Source organism: Thalassophryne amazonica, chromosome 1, assembly GCF_902500255.1.
Source record: "Thalassophryne amazonica chromosome 1, fThaAma1.1, whole genome shotgun sequence".
Classification (NCBI taxonomy): domain Eukaryota; kingdom Metazoa; phylum Chordata; class Actinopteri; order Batrachoidiformes; family Batrachoididae; genus Thalassophryne; species Thalassophryne amazonica.
In genome coordinates, this window is record NC_047103.1 from 161116222 (window position 1) to 161135504 (window position 19283).

Below are 19283 nucleotides of genomic sequence, written 5' to 3' on the forward strand. Positions count from 1 at the left end.
TCCATAATAATAATAATAATAATAATAATAATCATTTATTTGTAACTGCACTGGCCAGTAGAATACCACACAAACACAGCTGCAAACGATCATGCAATATTAAAATGTTTGTTAAACGCAATTATTCATACTTTAAGCCGCATTTTTCTTTGAATAGTTTTTGACATCCTAGCTGCAACTTACACTCTGGTGTGACTCCTATATACCAAAAAAAAAAATCACATGTAAATAGAACCCAATTTTTATACTGATTATCATCAAAGTTGAAATTCATCACGCATTTAATTCATTTATGAATATTTATCAGATTTTTAAAATCATTTTTAATGCTTTTATGATGCAATAAATGTGCCTAAAGTATTTGCACAGTATTGTATGTACATGTGAGTCTGTCCTGGAATTGTCCAGGTGAGATAAAAATTTTTTTTCCAAAGGTCAATCATTGGAGTCAGGGCCATTGGGGTCAAAGTTCAAAATTCAAGTTTTTCACCTTGATTTGTGCCTTACGTGGCACACATTGGAGGTGGGTTACAGAATTGCCAAGCAAGGTCAAATTGGCCAAAGGGCAATCATTGGGGTTAAGATCATGACTGCCTGTCTGTTAGCCTACTCCACCCAAGACCTTCTGCTGACTTATACCAACCTTAATGAGTCATTGAAGGTTGACCCCAAAATTGCCGTTAAAGAATTTACTTCAGCAAAGGTCAAGGAATTTGATTTTTAACCCGATTTGGACTAAATGTGGTGCACATGTAGATGATTTCCCAGAACTGTCCTGGCATGGCCAACCACAGGTCAAACATTTGGATAAAGGTCAGGGCCACTGGAGTCAAATGTCAGACTGCTGTATCTCTTACTGGCTTTACGTCCACGGGTACTATTACATAGTAGAACAAAAGGAAAACACAGGATTGTCAGAACATGCAGTGACAGGAAAGTTGCAGTAAAGCATCTATTGACAGTCCAACATTCACATTGACAGACTGTTGAAAAGACAGCCATGAAGTGAAGATGAGAGTCCCAGTAAAATGGACTACAAATTAATAAGTCAGTGCGTGTACTACAGTGCGAGTTCAGTCACTGAACTCAGACATTCAGTTATCACCCCCAGCCCTGATGCATATCAGCATGTACAACTGATTATTACTGAAACTAAAACATTTGCATTAACATTTTCATCCATACAACAGTTTAAAAATATAAAACTCACAGCGTTACTGGTAGACAATGATGTTTAGATAGTTTGAAGCCCATCAAGAGGGTTTGTTGGATCTCTTGTTTTCTCTATGACACTGAGAGCAATGCTCTTGGCAGCAATCAGAGCTTCTTTGCAGGCTCTGGCAATATGAGACGGGGGCAGGAGGAAGCCATAATGACCGCGGTCCTGGAGCTCAAACGTGAAGGAGTAGTTCATTCCCAGTTTGTAAGCCCAGTCATCAGAAGCACCAGGAGCCAGATCTGCACAACAGAAAACAGCACCACCAAGGCAGGCGATTCAGTCAAAGTCAGATTGTTTTTTGTTAGTTTTTTTTTTTTGCCTGTACAGTAATGACACTTACATATTGTCTTTGCTCCAGCACCATATTTGTAGGTATTTCTATAATACCGTCTGATTTTCAGAGCTGCTTCTTTGGCCATCTCAAGCTTTATAAAAAGTACATTTGCACACATTAATGGTACAGATTTAAACGTATATTATACACACACAGACACACACACTTGCCAGTTCATTGTGGTTGTCCGCCTCCTCAATGGTGCAGGAATAGGGGAAGAGCAGCATTTGCGAATAGGAGTGAATGGTGAGATAGAGCTGAACAGAATCCTTGTGACTGCGCAGAAAGTCGGCCACAGCCTGTGACTCTGGTTCTGACTCTGGGAAAGCGCCACAGTAGATTTCATCGCAGGGTTCATGGGAGGCTCCCTCCGCTGGAAAAAAAATGGGATACCGTGGACTGTAACACCTCACTGACCAACCACATACTATGCTCAAATATTTGTTAAAATGAAAAACAGTCTGTTCAGCAGAAATCAATATTTTTAGGGTACAATTACTTAATTTTTGCAGCATGGCAGCTTAGTGGTTAGCACTGTTGACTCACAGCAACAAGATCATGGGATTGTTTCCTGGTCCTTCTGTGTGGAGTTTGCATGTTTTCCTTGTTTGTGTGGGTTCCCTCTGGGTGCTCAGGCTTCATTCCACATCCAAAGACATGCAGGTTAGGTGAACTGGAAACTTTAAATTGTCCGTAGGTATGCGTGCAGGTGTGAATGTGTTTGTTTGTCTATCATGCCCGATGACTTTTGGGATAGCCCCCCAGTGACCCTTAATTGGAGTAAGCAGGTATAGAGAATGAATGATTGATTACTTAAAATTAAATCACTCCACGACCGATAACCATCTGAGCCATGATCTTGACCTCTGTGGTAACCAATAACATTTGAGACTGGTTTCATGAAGAGCAGGGGGCCGAGGCACAGTTGCCATGCCAATGCCAGTTTTTAACAGGAAACTCTGATGGGTTAAGTACCAACATATCTGTTTGTTTCAGGCATTTACAAAGATGTGGGACTCATACATGAGCAGTGAAGGGTGTGCAGGAGAAATTCGATGTGGCAAAAAGGGGAATAGTGAGATGTGTGGAGTTACAGAGCTAAGTAGAATCAGAGGTACAACAGAAGTAGGGGAATACCTCAAAAGTACAGGTAAGCAATTTTTAACATTTTAATATCCACTAACATTTCTGTGTAGATCTGGATAATGATAAAGATCCAGTGGATCAGAATATATTTTCATGAGGGAGAAATTGTTATGTCCATAAACTGTGTTTTAGCGTATTTCTTGTTGTATTACAGATTCGTTTTTCGGTTTTTACTCCAGGGTGCCTTCACTGTTCCACACTTCTGCTTAGTTTTGGTACGACATACTACACCAGTTGGCATCAAAGTTTCTGTTGAGGTCGACTCCGATGCACGTGCTACCCTTACTCAAGGAGCGATTCTTCCTCCACATCCGGTCCTGAGCCAAATAAATAGATAAATAATTTAGTAAATAAATACTGAAAACAGACAGAAAAACATCCATTTCACTTAAAATGACTTCGAATTGATTTCTTCAGAAATTACTGGTGATGTTTTACGTATTCATACGGTAGTCCACGTGTACTTGTATCCATCAGGGTTCATAACGGGCAGGACATAGATGTCCATGTTGTCCAGTATTTGAGTGATGTCATAGTTTTTCCTGTAAAATGACAAAGACTAAAGGACAAAGGACAAATCTAGTGACTGATGTGACAGACAACATGAAATTCTCACATTACTATTGAAATCAAATGTACTCACATACTGCACAATCCATAAACAGAAAGCAGGGGAGATCCACTCTCGGGCATGGATCCCACAGTCAATCCACATTGCTTTCTTATTGGGTGTTTCGCCCACAGACAGCTGCATGAAGGGTTTAAATCACAGTCTTGATGTTGCTTTGTGGATGCATGCATAAAGTGACTCGTGATCTTAATCATTATTATTTGGTGTTTAGTGGAGGGGCTGCACCTTCAAAGCGTAGAGCGGTCGCTTCTCATACGAGGAGCCGATGAGAAGGACTTTGACCATGCTAGGGTGCTCCTGTGTGGTCCTGTTTATCCAGTAATAGATCTACAGTGGAAACACCTCAATCAAATGCATTATAATACAACAAATTTAGTGAATCTTACTAATTGGTCAGGGCAGATCTGGGAGCATGCACTAGTGCCGCACTTCACCGCATCCATCACATAAAACAACTGCCTTGGATCCTGAATGGCACCCAGGCAGGTAACTAGTCTATTGTTAATACTACAATCATTGTGCAACCATAAGGTGAAAGAAAGAAATGCAAATGGGATCATTATATTAAGCCCATACAAATGCTGATAATACAGAAATGCAAAAAGTCATTTTACTGGGGTGAAAGGTCAAACCAGGCATTTTCAGTTATTTTAAGATAAAAATGTTAAAATGGCACAAATAGAAACTTGGGGTCTGTGAGTATTATAAGATCAATATCTGTTTTCCGGCATCGTGGGTGAATGAGATACAAGGGTAAAAGGTCAAAACAGATGTTTCTGGTTATTTTCTTGAAAAAAAAAAGGTTAAATTAGAGCACATAGAAACTTGAGGTCTCTGAGTAATTTTACGCCAAGATTCATTCCCTAGGCTGAGTGGTTGCTGAGATAGTGCAAGGAGTCATTTAATCAGCGTAAGAGGTTAAAACAGACATTTACAATCATTTTCAAGAAAAACAATGAGTTGTAAAATATAGAAATTGAAGACAAATATCAGCTTTGTAGCATCAGTGGTTACTGAGATACACACACACACACACACACACACACACACACACACACACACACACACACACACACACACACACACACACACAGAACATGAACACAGAACACAGAGAACATGCAAACTCCACACAGAAAGGCCAGAGGTGGGTATCAAACCCTTGACCTTCTTGCTGTGAGGCAACAGTGCTAACCACCCAACCGCTGTGCTGCCACAAAATAGCAGCAACAATCCCATATTAAAATAGAGCACAAACAAACCTTGGGTCTCTGAGTAATTTAAGACCAAGATTTGTTCTCAAGCCCCAGTGGTTACTGAGTCATTTCATTGGGGTCAAAGGTCAAACAGGCATTTCTGGCCATTTTCATGAAAAAAAAAAAAAAAAAAAGAACTGCAACAAATAGAAATGTGAACTCTCTGAGAAATTTGAGACAGATATCACATCTCCAGCATCAGAGGACACAGAGATGCACCAAGTAGTGACCACTGGAGTCAAAGGTCAAAACAGGTGTATCCAGTCATTTTAAGAACCCCCGCCGCACACACATACAACAACAACCCCACGTTATAATGGAGCACATAGAAACTTGGAACCTGTAAGTAAAGAGAATGTTGTTTTTGGCCGTTACCATGGTAACTATACAATTTCTGATAAAATTACCCATTTAGAGCCTCTGGAAAGTTGTTTCCCCCAAATACTTTGACACCAAACACCAAGAATGTACAGCAGTGTCTGTGATATGACATAATGCCCACACAGTTGTGGACAGAATATAATACAATGTGTGCATGCATATTATTTTTGATATGCAGACCAGTTATATAAAGTTAGAAAGTGAAAGATAAAATAAGCAGCTTACGTCCTCCAGACTGTGATATTTCTCATAGTAATTTGAGCTGCTTCGTGGATCTGTGGACTCGTTCCTCATCTGGAGTTCAATCAACTCCTTGGTGTTGGCCAGCAAAACCCTGAAATGGTCATTGTGCCAAATGCATTAATTCCTGCAGGAGCATGAAAATAAAATGATTTTGTCTTTGTTTCCAAAAACATACTCATATGTTATAGCGTCTTTCTGAAGCAAATCTTTGACGGTCTGTGAGCTGTTTGCAGGGACAAACAGGTGGACCTGGTCCTCTTGATTAATGTAACCAGGTGCAACTGGCTGCCATAAGACTGTCTGAAAGAAATAAGGAACGGGCTGTTGAGTCGGAGGAAAACATTCAGAGGTCATCCTTTGAAATATCACATTCCCACCTCAAATTGGGTGGAAATATTCTTCAAGGTCTCCACCTGACCCTGTGTTTTTGGGGTTATGGATAGAATTTGGTCACTGGATGAACAGAAAAGTTATCTGTAAAACAGGCTGTCCAAAACTGGCATAAAACATGTTTCCGTGAAATTAATCAACATGACTTACTGTGTTTCGGTGCAGCACCCCCTTCCCAAAATCATCAAAACCACCAAAAGTGTCTTCATAATGTCTGACTCCAAACCTGGAAATAACAACAGTATGTTCCAGCACAGAGTTAGGAGAACATTATTGATTGGCATGTTGTTTATTTAGTAGTTGAACTTTACTTGTATGACTGAGCTTGGTCATTGATCAGCTGCAGTGGCTGAGAGGGGAAAACGTGAGTATATTATAATCTGAATAATTTAAAATAACTTCAGTTTAACGGCTGGTACCTTTTTTAAAAAAATAATTGGATTGCATTAGGAAAATTTTGCAAAATGAGGATTTTTTTTTGTTGTTATGTGGCGTTACACCTCCAAGCCAGCAGGTGCCGCCAGATAAATATAAATCCCACTGAGGGTGAAAGTTGAACAGTGACGTCATTGTAGTTTGATCTTCAAGATGTCGGCGCACGATCAGCTGGTCCTGTGTTTGTGTGAATTAACCAGGTAAATAAATATCTTCGTAAAATCGTTTAATAAGTAGGTAAATTGGTTATTTAGTGTTTGTACACATTGAGTTTGTGTTCAATGTAAAACTATGGCCTCTGTGTGATTGTGTATCCGGAGGATCCAGAATCTAAAAAGAGCTGACTTTCGTCCTTTGGCGTTCTTATGTATTTTTTTCATGAGGATTCAAGTCGTGAAAACAGCAAAGTGATCGGACCGATATTTTTTGAGAAATTAGTACTTTGTGAAAACAAGTCTGTTTATGTTACACTTCCACAATAAGAGCATGTATTTCAAAATAAAAGCGTGTGAGGTTGCTGCAGACATGACAGAATTTGTCAGTCTTTCCATCCTCTAACATCACAGACAGCAGATTCAAATCTGGACATTCTCTGTTTGCATGTGACCCCAAACCCAGAATTCACATGTTCACGCTCTGGACAAAACAGCAGAATTGTCTCTCAACAGCAGTGGTGGGCACAGTTCTGCTAATCTGCTAATTGTCAAACATTTTTGTTAGCGGATTAGCTTTTCAGATAACGTTGAAAACCATCAGCAGACCAACTGGCTTCTGATAAATTTAGTTCTGATAATTTTTAGACCGCTAACATGTTTTTGCGGGGATAGTAAATAAAGCTTAATAGTTAAAAACATTTGTCAAGTCTGAAATCAAAGATTTTAGTGCCTGTCTGTTATATGTTTGTAGCAGACAGACAGCTATGAGTGGTACAGCTCTAGACAGAAAGAAAAAGTGAGGAAGGGGGGAAAAAAGATCATTTCTCTTCACACCATACAGACTTGCCAGCATGTCGCACAAGTCATGCACAGGCAGACAGTTTTGACTTATTGTATTCACACTGCCATGAACACTGCCATCTGTGGCAGTGTGAATAGCATTTGCCGCCACTCATTTGCTAAAAGAGCGGAATCCACTTAACAAAATGAATTTTCAGTTTTCAAATTGCCTTTATTTTTTACAAATAAAAAAAAAAGACATATTTACAAATACAGATTTATTTGTTAAACCCACCACACGTTTCACTGTGTTATACCGGCCAGCCAACCACTCATGTCAGGAAACTAATTTACCCATAATGCATTGTGACGTGTGTCTAAACACTAAAACCTTCAAAATGAGTGCATTACTTTAAAATTAAAACATATAGCTGATATTTTCAATTTTTAAGACAACAGACATGACGTTAATTTCAGTAACTTGTCCGGAATTAGTTTGTTTAAAATTTTAATCATAAGTCAAAACTGTCTGCCTGTGCATGACTTGTGTGATATGCTGGTGAGTCTGTATGGTATGAAGAGAAATAATTTTTTCCCCTCCTTCTTCCTTTAGTTCTCTCTTTCCTTTCTTTATGGTCACCAGGTTTCTTTTGCTGAGAGAAGGCTGATCTGAGACAGAAGCGCTGGCTTGTTGTTGTGTCAGTAGCTGCTAGTGTACTGAAATCAATACTGAAAGTTATTGGTTTAGTTTTTATCTGTAACTTCCGCTAAATGTTTTAGGGGTTTATTGGTTTAGCTTTATAAAAGCTAACTTTTCAGTTAGTGGATTAACAGTTGTCAAAGGTAAGTTTTTGGTTAGTTGTGCCCACCACTGCTCAACAATGTCTCGCACTGGCCAAGAAAAAAAAAAAGAAAAGTAATTTGATCAAACGTGAACACTGTCACAGTGCAAATACAAAACTTGTGTTATTCGTAATTTCTTTACATGGAATATTGTCCTGGTTAAGCAGCTTCAGAAAAGCTTATTGATGACAAAAATTCATTTTACAAAATTGAACACAACTGAAAACAGATTAAACATTAAACAAAGACATTCATAAAAGCCAATACATTTTTCTATGTGAATACTTAAAAAATGTAGCACAATTGTAAACAGATTTTCCCCAAAAGTCAGCTGTCCACCATATATAGTACAAATGACCACATCTATAACCCGTGGTTCCCCACAGGTCAATGTCCTAGTTCATTTTTACACAGTCAACAGAGTATTTACACATTTTAGGGTGTACTTAAAAACAAACAAACATTTGCAACAGAGTAGACTTTGTGATGTCATAAGGTAAGGTTGTGTGTGTGTGTGTGTGTGTGTGTGTATGTGTATGTGTGTGTGTGTGTGCGGTGGGGGTGAGGTGGGTGATAGATAAAATGATAGTCACTCCTGACATTAAATCAGAATCAAATTTGTTGCCAAGTAAGTTATCACATACTCGTACAAGGAATTTGATCTGGCATCACTGGTGCATAAACAACAATAAAAGAAAGGTGAAAAAATAAGACATAATAAGAAAATAACAGCAGTTCCAGCTCACCACCAAAGTATGACCTACTCAAAAACAATGTCCTCACAAAATGGTAAGAATCATTGGTTATGTTTGAGATATTTTGCCCAAAAAGTCAAAGAGATGAGTGATCAGATAACCTCCTCTAGTTAGAAGAGGTAGTTAAACTCTCTCAGTGTAATAAAATCTCCAGACCTCTCAAAAATAACTTTGTTCTAAAATAATTTCAGGCAATGATTTGTATTAATATTTTTTGATAAAATACTTAAAATGCTGAATGTTTTTTTATTTTTTAAAATAATCTATACATTCCAGTCATAATATGACTCCAGCTTGTCTAGTGACACTTTAAAAAAAATCATTGTAAAATGGATAATTTTAGGTTTTGGAGCTAAATTTGTAAATTATGATGGCTCTGTTTTTATAATGTTTTACAATTTTATAGACTAAATAATGAGTTTGTTGGAAACCAGATGAATTCCCTGTGATCAGCAGGATATACACGGAAATAATAGTCTTTCAGTGGGTTTACAAAATTTCTGTAACTTCATAAAAACTACTGCAGTTCTTAAATTTTGAGTTCTGATGGATATGTGTTTGGACAAAGACTGATAGAAAAATATGAAAAGTTAATACCTGAATAAAATAACACGTAATTGTATGTAAACCTGACCATCAGTGGTTCCTCTTTTTGTGTGAACACGTGTGTGTGTTTCAGGTTGCTGTGGAAGTTGCTGCTGCCTCTGTTGTTTCTGTGTGCGCTGCTGACTGCTGTCCTGGTGCTGTTGGTGCTGGGAGTCCGGTTCTGGCTGCAGAGCAGCAGGAATGCTCGCTGGGCAAGAGACGGTTGTCCCACGGTGGCGTTCTTCCACCCGTACTGTAATGCTGGTGGTGGTGGGGAGAGGGTGTTGTGGTGTGCCATCAGAACACTACAGAACAGGTAAAAACTGATCTCGGACACAGTGAGTATGTGCTGTTTAATGTCAGCATCTGGAATTCAACAACAGCTACTTTAAGTGGATCCGTGCAGAATTAAAAGTTCATCATGTACTTGTTAAACTGAGAAACAACACTTTACAATACTTTGAGACTAAACTGGGTAAATACATTTTAGACTACAAATTAAACATAAGTGTAGTAATGAAATGCACCCAAATTCATAACTTGCACATTTTGATGCCATTTGCCGCACAAGTAATTGTGTAAAAATACATTTTGTTTCAAATCCCGATAGCAATCCAGATGTGTCAAATTGAGGCATTGAACTTTATTGGCCTACTGCTCTAGATTAATGTTATTGAACCTTCGTACGAAAGTAATGATTCAGAAATCAGGTTTAGAAGATGGATGGATGGAAAAAGAAATTTGGTGGATGTGGTTCTCAAGGACTGACTCTGGTATTTGATGTTTTGTTTTCAAGGACATTCCTGTAGGCATGAACATGAAAAAAATCTAAATTTTGGCATTAATAATGTTAGTTACATTCTAATCAGTTGTAATAAGAATAATTCCTTCAAATATCCTCCATTTACACTTATATAGACCTCAGACTTTTCTAACATGCTGTATAACAACAACAACAAGCATTGTCTTATATTATTTTCTTTATTACTAATGAATGTTAATTACAAGAACCTTAATACAAAGTGCCACCCAATATTTTGATGTTATAGTCATTGCAATAAGTGTCAGTTATCTAAGAAGTCCCTCATAAAGTGCTTATTACTATGTGCTAACAAGACTATATAAGTGTTATAACAGCATAATATACATGTTTGTTGAATAATTAGGGGAGGTGATGTTCAAGTGGTTAAGGCATTGAGCTTGAGACCAGAAGCTCCTCTGTTCAAATCCCAGCCTGACTGGAAAATTGCTAAGGGCCCTTGGGCAAGGTCTTTAATCCCTTATTGCTCCCAGTGTGTAGTGGGCGCCTTGTATGGCAGCACCCTCACATTGAAGTGAATGTGAGGCATTATTGTAAAGCGCTTTGTCTGATGCAGATGGAAAAAGCGCTATATAAATGCAGTCCATTTACCATTTGCCTATAAGAAACCTGTTAACACTTTATAGACTGCTTAAGAACATTAATAAAGGCTTGAAGAGTCTCTTGTAAATTTATAATTGCGTTACAAACATTTATTAAGTTTGTTGAAGGTTTTCAGTCATCTGGGTAAGAAATCGGAAAAGTTAAATCAACAGCAACTGGACTTCTTGATATTCACACTATTTTGCCACCTACATGAGTTAACATTTAAATATTTGTTAAATGTAACTGACTTAACATTTGCTGTTTACTAGTTTTGTTTTGTTTTTATTTTTTTGCTTTAAGATTGATGCCCAATTATCTTATTAACAGTAAACTATGCCCTTATTGACATTTAATGTGCAATGTTTTACAATCCAACTTTAAATGTTTATGAAACCAACACTTATATTGTCTTAATAATGAATAATAATGTTAATAAGATTATATAAGGACTGTTGAAGGTCTCACTACTTGATGATGCTAATTCCCTGCACTTAGCAGGGCATGCATAGGACTAATAAGCCCATAAAAAGTACTGCATATTCAGCTGTGAAGTTTTTGGTTCTGGTAAAAAAAAAAAGAGCCTCCTATTTTGGGCTGTGTTAGCACTTTTCAACTTGAGCAATAAAATAAAAGATAGAGAGGCCTATCAAGTTGCTTGTACAGCCTTGTCGCTAGTTGTGTGGTCCTGGTGGCCACTGGAGGCCGCTGTTGTTTGTTATGAGGACTGAACACAAATGTCTCAGATGTTGCTGAATGATAAACAAGTATCTTCTTCTGTCCTGAAACCACATTTTAAGTTAATGCACATCTGCACAGGTATGCAGGCATCAACTTTGTGGTGTACACAGGGGACCTGGGCGTGACCAGCCAGCAGATTCTGCAGGGGGCGCGGCGTCGATTCAACATCATGTTACCCCGACCTGTTCAGTTTGTGTTCCTGAGGCACCGGTTGCTGGTGGAACCAAGTCTGTTTCCTCACTTCACCCTGCTGGGCCAAAGCATGGGCTCCATCTTTCTGGGATGGGAGGCGCTAATGGAATTTGTCCCAGACCTGTACGTTGACACAATGGGCTACGCCTTCACCCTCCCCCTGTTCCGCTACCTGGGAGGCTGTAGCGTGGCCAGTTATGTTCACTACCCCACCATCAGCACCGACATGCTGTCTGTGGTGAGAGAGAGGAACCCCAGGTAAAGCATCGTTAACGTAAATCACGTCAAACTGTGAGCAAATGTGCACTGAATGTGATACAAGCACACTATATACTAACACATGCAGTTAATTGTTAAAATATTTGCAAAAAGATACATTTACAGAAGCAGTGGCACAACCAAATTTTGAGGCAGATTTTCATGAATTACTGAGACACGTTAGCATCTAATCCAAGAAGACATTTGGCAGAAGACAAAGAATACGAAAGAACTTTATTAATCCAGAAGGAATTGTTTTGCCAGAGTGCCGAAACAGTAAACATTGCTTTTTTTTCTTTTTATCTCTTTACAGCAATATCATTGAGTACAACATGTTTATGCAAAATGACTGAGACACTTGCACAAGATGTTTGACAGTATTGCACATAGCTCTGAGTAACTGAAAAACCCTGATCATTATGTATTCATTCTGCAGAAGGGGGAGGAGTTATACAATGTGATTGCCACAGGTAGGAAAGACCTCCTGTGGCATTCTGTGGTGCACCTCGGTGGCCTCATTCTTTGGTTGAAGGTGCTCTGACAAGACATCAGTGTGGCATGCAGGGGGTGGGAAGTGTTGTCACAGATGGTGAGCAGTTTTCTCAACATCCTCCTCTCTGACACCTCCATCACAGACTCCAGCTCCACTCCAGGACAGAGCCAGCTCTCCTGATGAGCTTGTTGAGTTTGTTCCTGTCAGCTGCCTTCAGCCTGCTGTGTGAGCACACTACAGCGTAGAAGATGATGCTGGAGACCACTGAGTGATAAAACATCTGCAACATATTTCTGCAGACATTGAAAGATCTGAGCCTCCTGAGGAAGTACAGTCGGCTCTGACCTTTCTTCTACAGCAGTGGTGTCCAAACTATTCCAGAAAGGGCCGAGAGGGTGCAGGTTTTCTTTGCAGCCACTGACTCCAGCAGGTGATTTCACTGATTAACTTCCTTTTAAGCAGGTGGGATGAGTTCCTTTTTTTTTTTTTTTGCCAGCTTGCACTCGGCCGAGACGGATGCATTTTTCTCTTCTCCCTCCCTCCTTATTTTTCGTGCTTCTGTGGCGTGTTGTCTGTGAGGCTGCAGCTTTGCTCTTCTGGAAAACGACAAAAATGGATCTGTTAAAGTGGTCTCTGAACGCAGTTGACACTATTTTTTCCACAAGACATTCGGGGGTGGAGGACCCGACCTGTCCTGCCGGGACGCATGTGATGGGTTACATGATGGACTCGTGGAGGAGATGGCAGGTCATGTGCCTTTACACGCTTTCTGTGGAGGACGTCGAAGATGTGTATATAGCATTTGGCTTGGTGGTGACCGGCTTTCTGCTGTGTGGAGCGGGCATGGCGCTGGTTTACCAGAAAATTAAGAAGGTGGAAGCAGCAATAATTGGGCCATCCAGGCTGCCCCACATGATTGATTCGATTGGGAAGGCAGTGGCTGTGCAGTCGTCGGGTGTTAACCGCACGCTGGAAAACATCTCGGGCAGGATTGCAGCTCTGGAAAACCGCTTTGACCGTCAGTAATGATCACATCCTACATTCAGATGTATTGAGAGCCACTCTGTTCTCAGAATTGTGGAATCTTTCAGGTGTCTGCTAATCTGGATATTAATTTGGCTTCCCCAAACACAGCTGCACTTCAAGGCTACTGCGATAAAAAACCTCCTCAAGAAGATCAACACTTAAGCCTCACTCCCTGGTCATCCCCCTCACCCCAGCTTCTCCAGCTCTGACGTTGACTGTGGACAGTGGACTGCTCAGGGCTGAGCCCCTCCCCCTTCCAGGATTGTCAGACAAGGCCATTGATGGCGCCTAATAGACTGCCTCCGGAGTGTTCTGATAAACTGGACTTTCAAATCTCGGTTGTCGTCCTGCGTCTTTGTTTGTCTGTGTGATTATTGTTTTTCTGTGCTGATGGGGGTTTTTTCCTCATTGCTGCTGTGTAACGCAGCGGCTATGAGGGTTTTTTTCTCTTCCTTACCTCGTGTGTGCTTTTTCTATGTGTTTATGTACCGGGCCGGCTTATGTGTGTGTCATTTGTTATGGGTCGGTCTTGGTTTGCTCAGCCCTGCTGTTGACCAAGGCAGAGATGTACATCTGGAGCTGGTCCCCGGGTGCCTAATGGCGACTTCTGCTCCTAACTGGCAATTAGGATGGGTTAAATGCAGTAGACACATTTCATTGTGCAGGGAACATGTTCCTTTGTGCATATGACAATAAAATTCTTTTGAATCCTTTGACTCCTTCATCGGTGACATCACCTGCTGGAGTCAGTGGCTGCACTGAAAACCTGCACCCTCTTGGCCCTTTCTGGAATAGTTTGGACACCACTGTTCTACAGCATCTGTGTTTACAGTCCAGTTTGTTGTCTATGTGGACACCCAGGTACTTGTAGTAGTCCACAATGTCTACCTCAGTTCCATCAATGGTAACTGGGTTCGGACGGGTCTTTTGTCGTCTGAAGTCCACCAGCTGCTTCGTCTTAGATACGTTGAGCTGCAGATGGTTGAGTCCACACCACTTCACAAATCTGTCCACCACACTCCTGTACTCAGCCTCCTGGTCACTGCCAATGCAGTCTACAATGGCAGAGTCGTCCGAAAACGTCTGCAGGTGGCAGGACTGTGGCCAGAACCTGAAGTCTGAGGTGTAGAGTGTGAACAGAAAGGGAGACAGGACCATCCCCTGCGGTGCCCCCGTGCATCAGTAGTGAAATACTGAAATGTTAATATGAGAGTTTTTACTTTGTGACTCAGTTTTCAAGAAAATCATGACTGGTGACAGCAAAATGCAATATGTAACATAACCACTCATTGACGCGATATCCCACATACTGTAGCTTTAAGAACTCTTTTTGCTGTGATTTATTTTTATATTTTGCATGAAATTGCAGAGTAGTTGGGGTGATACTGGCCGGACATTATGCACCCTAAGTGTCTCGTTTGTTTCCTCCTTTCGAGAGTTGACAATATCTCTATGTAACAGCGTAACTGTTTATGTTTCAGGTTCAACAACCCACACTTCGTGTCCAACAGCCTGTTCCTGAGTGCCTTTAAGGTGGTCTACTACTGCATGTTCGCCCTGCTTTACGGCATGGCTGGCTCCTGCAGCGACCTCATTATGGTCAACTCCTCCTGGACCCTGGATCACATCCTGTCACTGTGGCGTGCGCCCAATCGCACCACTGTCATCTACCCACCCTGTGACGTTGGCACGTTCTTGGACATCCCCCTAGAAGAGGATAAAGAAAAAAAATGTCACTCCATCATTTCCGTTGGGCAGTTCAGGCCTGAGAAGGACCACCGGCTGCAGATCAGAGCTTTCAAGAAGGTGTTAGACAAGCGAGGGGAGGGTTGCAGGGAGGGGCTGAAGCTGGTTCTCATTGGTGGATGCAGGAACCAGGAGGATGAGGATCGGGTCCTCATGCTGAGGGGTCTGTGCCAGCAGCTGGGTGTGGCTGACAGGGTGGAGTTTAAACTGAACGTACCCTTTGAGGAGCTAAAAAGAGAGATGGGCGAAGCCACAATCGGACTTCATACCATGTGGAATGAACATTTTGGGATCGGTAATATAAAACCTCGAGGTTATTACCCGATTTAGTCTTCTTCCCTGATATGAAATGCACTTCTCTCTGTTTTTCTGCAGGCATTGTGGAGTGCATGGCAGCAGGGAAGGTCATCCTGGCCCATAAATCCGGTGGTCCGAAACTGGATATCGTGGTTCCGTTTGAGGGAGGTCAGACTGGTTTTCTGGCTGATGATGAGGATGGCTACGCGGAAGCCATAGAGAGGATTCTGGCTCTGCCGCCGGCCAGCCAGCTGCAGATCAGACAGAATGCCCGTCAGTCTGTGGCTCGCTTCTCGGATCAAGAGTTTGAAACCTGCTTTCATGCTGCTTTGGAACCGCTGATGAGAACACTGGAACGATGAGGAGGACGGTCTATCCGACACCTTTAGCACTTCTACTCAGACACACTTTGGGAATATCGGCTGCATTTACACTGTAGGACTGGAAACTTTGTTTTAGTTGTGTTACACATTCCATTTTCTTTGTCATCAGTTCCATTTTTTAAATAAAATTATATTTACTGTAAGGTGCAGAAAAGGACTGAATGGGAACAAATGCATCTTTTAGAAACAACCTGACATTATCCCAACTAAGAAGCACTTCAACAAACCCCAAATGTGAAGCATTTTTGATCTGTTGTTGAATGTAATAAATCTGTGTGAGCAACTGTTTAGAAATGTAAATAATAAAATTAGTGTGGCTCTGCATCTGTTTCAAAAGCTCAAACCTGTAACCATCTTCCCGTTATTTTGACCAGCTGCTTTCAATGAATATATTCTCCAAGACAATTTCTTCAAACCGGCATCTGTCAGACAGGATCTGTTTCCTGTGTGAAGTCCTGAGCCTTCAGTCATTCTCTGACATTACCCTACATTTAACCAATGACTTGAACTCGTTTCAAACAGCAAAAAGTACAAATAGAGGTACATTGGCTATTTCATCCTGAATCCTCCTTTGATAAATTCAAGGGTTTTCAATCAAGTAACTGCTTGTGATTTGATGTCTGTCATTTATTTTTTAATCATACTAATCAAACTTTACTACCCCTTTTTGTTCCATCTTTTAATCCTCTTCCTTCTGACTCCTTTAGCAGATTATTTCTCAGTGGTCTAATAAATAAGAAGCTGCAAGCTGATCCTCTCTGAGACCTAAATGAAGAATCACATATTCATAACTGAGCATAAAATACACCCATCAGCCACTTTATTAGGTACAAGGTGCTAATACCAGGTTGGACCCCTTTTCTGTTCATAATATCACAAAAACACAATAGAGCAGCATTTTATTTTATTTTAGTTGTTTTAGATATATCAGGATTATAAAGTAATGAGCAGCGGTGCCCCTCAGTGGCCAGCAGACCAGTGGCTCCTGGAAAGTAAAGGAAGTGACAAGCTCATGTTCTGAAGCCGTCACTGTAATATGGAGCAAACTTTCTGAGGAATGTTTCCAGCACCTTGTTGAATCGATGTTCTGGATATTTAAGACAGATCTGAATGATAAGATAGCTTTTCTTGCCTCTATAGAGTTTTTACTTGATTAGTTGTTATACAGTGGGGGGTTTGAAATCACCATCTCAGTGTAGAAAATGCAGTGTTTGCAGTTTGATGTTGAACCATTTTCCAAAGAAACCAAATGCACAGATGTGACTGAGGGTTCTTCACAGTGCCAATCCAAAGTAAAAAAAAAAAAGCGCATTCACCTTTGTGTCCACAGTCTGTCACAGCTATTTACACAAGAATTGGACACAAACAGGCTTCTCTTCCCATTTAAACATTAAGATTGGTGGCTGTGGTTTGGTGTTTCAGGAGGGAGTTGCGGCCCATCTCCTGGACAGACTTGATGGACAAGTCTTGGCTGATTGGCAGGCTGGAGGTTTTGGGTTGATCAATGTTGTGTTGGCTTTGCTGTTCCTGCGTTCTTGCGAGAGGGGTGGGGCTGTGCCGCCGTCCATCCAGGCCCAAATGTGTGCTGATCTGTGATGACCGCAGGCTCTTCATCTGACCCTGCGCTCGCACCTCGTACAGCTCCGCCGAGGTTTTCTTGTACCTGGACAAAACAGGAAGCATCAATGCCCACCTCTGATTTCAAAATAAAACATACCAGAAATATATACAGACGCCTCTAGCTACGCAGTGTTAACTGAACTACTATAAATTATAGACTTTGGAAAATAAACACGTTTTATTTGCGATCCCTTTATCTCCTTCAAGTATCTGAAAAAAATAATTTAAAGCAGATTACAGCAGAATGAAATGAACCTTAACTTCACAATGTCAGTTTATATGATTTAAAAAACAGGTGTCAGGAAAGCAGCTGGTGTATTTCAAATTACACGATGTGATCCTTTGAGTCTGCAGATATTTGTAGTGACATATAGTTGTTAGGGTTAGAGGTCTGGATGGAACCGGACTGTTACAAAGATGTGGACTCAAACGCTGGGAGGAAGAACCAGAACAGCGTGTGAACGAAAAGAGATTTATTTACAATACTAAATAAATTAACAAAAGTGCTGAGCTGAGAAAGCCTGCTGAGTCTAGACAGGGCCCACATGTAGTGGTGGAAGTTCGGGAACTGCAGTGCACACTGGGACATACTTGGGAATCTGAGAACAACTGGAGTCCTGGAGCATATGGAGCTGGGACAGGAGCCAGGAGGATGCACAAAATTCATGGACTGGCACCTCCCTACATAGCTGACCTAATTAAACCCTACATACCGGCCCAGGCTTTGCGTTCTCAGGGTGCAGCACTACTTTGTGTCCCTAGGGTGAATAAAAAGTCTGCGGGTCACAGAGCTTTCTCTTATTGTGCCCCTGTTCTGTGGAATGATCTCCCTGTGTCAATAAAACAGATTCTGTAGAGATTTTCAAGTCCAGACTTAAGGCGCACTTATTTTCCCTTTTGTATGGCTAGCATACTGGTATAGTATGTTACTATGCTTCCTACCCTTTTAAATTCCTTTTATTAGTAAACAGAGCGGGCCGCGACCTCAACTTAATCTAAAGTCTGGGTCTTTTAGTGAAGCTTAGGGCTAGTGGTCGGCGATCACCTTAGTATTTCTTCTGTTTTTGTTGTTGCTTAATGCTGACAAGTTATACTGTATTTATTGCCTTTCTGCTGCCTGATTCATTTTTTTCTCTGAGGTGCGGCTCCATCCAGTGATGGGAGTGGGTGTCTTCTTCTGCAGGCCTCCCCTCCTGTGCACCAGCATGGACTCCCAAAATTTCCTGTATATTTGTATTGTCAACTGTGTCGGTAGCATAGGCCAAGCAGACGGTCACCCCTTTGAGTCTGGTCTGCTTGAGGTTTCTTCCTCAAATCATCAGAGGTAGTTTTTCCTTACCACTGTTGCCTGTGTGCTTGCTCTCAGGGTTGGTAAGGTTAGACCTTACTTGTGTGAAGGACCTTGAGGCAGCTTTGTTGTGATTTGGCGCTATATAAATGAAATGAAACTGAATTGACCATTTTCAAACACAACTTAAAGTGCACTTTTCCTTATAGCAAAGGGAATTAATACATTGTAAACAAAAATAATCACCTATAGGCATATTATTCTCATCTCTTGTCACCTCCAAGGCAAATCCTGTCACAATTTGGCCCTGATTGGGGCTTTGATTCTATTTTGGCCTCTTTCTTTTCATCACCATCTGCTCCAGCTTTGATTTATTAGTTGTTTTATTTTCATCATGTGTTCATTCTCTGTTCTATTTTGCTATGTCACTTTGTTACTTTTCATATTCTTACCATGATGCAGTTCCATTCTAGTTTTGTTCAGCCGGTTTGGCTCTTGGCACCTGTTCACGTCTTTGTCTTTTCATCACTTCACGTTGTGTTGTCTCCACCTCACTATCTTGCAAAGTGCACAACCTTTGTCCTCCAGCTATCACCCTTTCTAGATCATTTACCTCACGTGCACCTTGTTAACTCCTATTTAAACACCTCCCAGCCACCACACCTCTGCCAGTTTGTTGTCTTT

The 19283-nt window shown here is 40.9% G+C and overlaps 3 protein-coding genes across 3 annotated transcripts in view; 1 reads left to right on the forward strand and 2 right to left on the reverse strand.

Moving 5' to 3' along the window:
* Positions 1–378: 378 nt before the first annotated feature.
* Positions 379–5896, reverse strand: cpb2 (carboxypeptidase B2 (plasma)). The gene is made up of 11 exons (XM_034177963.1): positions 5751–5896; positions 5588–5663; positions 5386–5510; positions 5193–5301; positions 3556–3657; positions 3343–3447; positions 3148–3258; positions 2926–3016; positions 1724–1926; positions 1560–1644; positions 379–1458 (listed from the first exon to the last, which is right to left on the reverse strand). The coding sequence occupies exons 1-11, from the start codon at positions 5882–5884 to the stop codon at positions 1235–1237; spliced, it is 1365 nt and encodes a 454-aa protein (XP_034033854.1). The 5' UTR covers positions 5885–5896; the 3' UTR covers positions 379–1234.
* A 249-nt stretch (positions 5897–6145) lies between these two features.
* LOC117517054 (GDP-Man:Man(3)GlcNAc(2)-PP-Dol alpha-1,2-mannosyltransferase-like) lies at positions 6146–16018 on the forward strand. Its single transcript, XM_034177976.1, has 5 exons — positions 6146–6235; positions 9248–9469; positions 11375–11746; positions 14747–15306; positions 15387–16018. The coding sequence occupies exons 1-5, from the start codon at positions 6189–6191 to the stop codon at positions 15668–15670; spliced, it is 1485 nt and encodes a 494-aa protein (XP_034033867.1). The 5' UTR covers positions 6146–6188; the 3' UTR covers positions 15671–16018.
* An 885-nt stretch (positions 16019–16903) lies between these two features.
* atp7b (ATPase copper transporting beta) overlaps positions 16904–19283 on the reverse strand; it is a 70875-nt gene continuing 68495 nt past the window's right edge. The window contains exon 21 of the mRNA XM_034177982.1: positions 16904–17354. Coding sequence (XP_034033873.1) covers positions 17075–17354 — 280 coding nt within the window. The 3' untranslated portion in view covers positions 16904–17074. The remainder of the gene's footprint in view (positions 17355–19283) is intronic.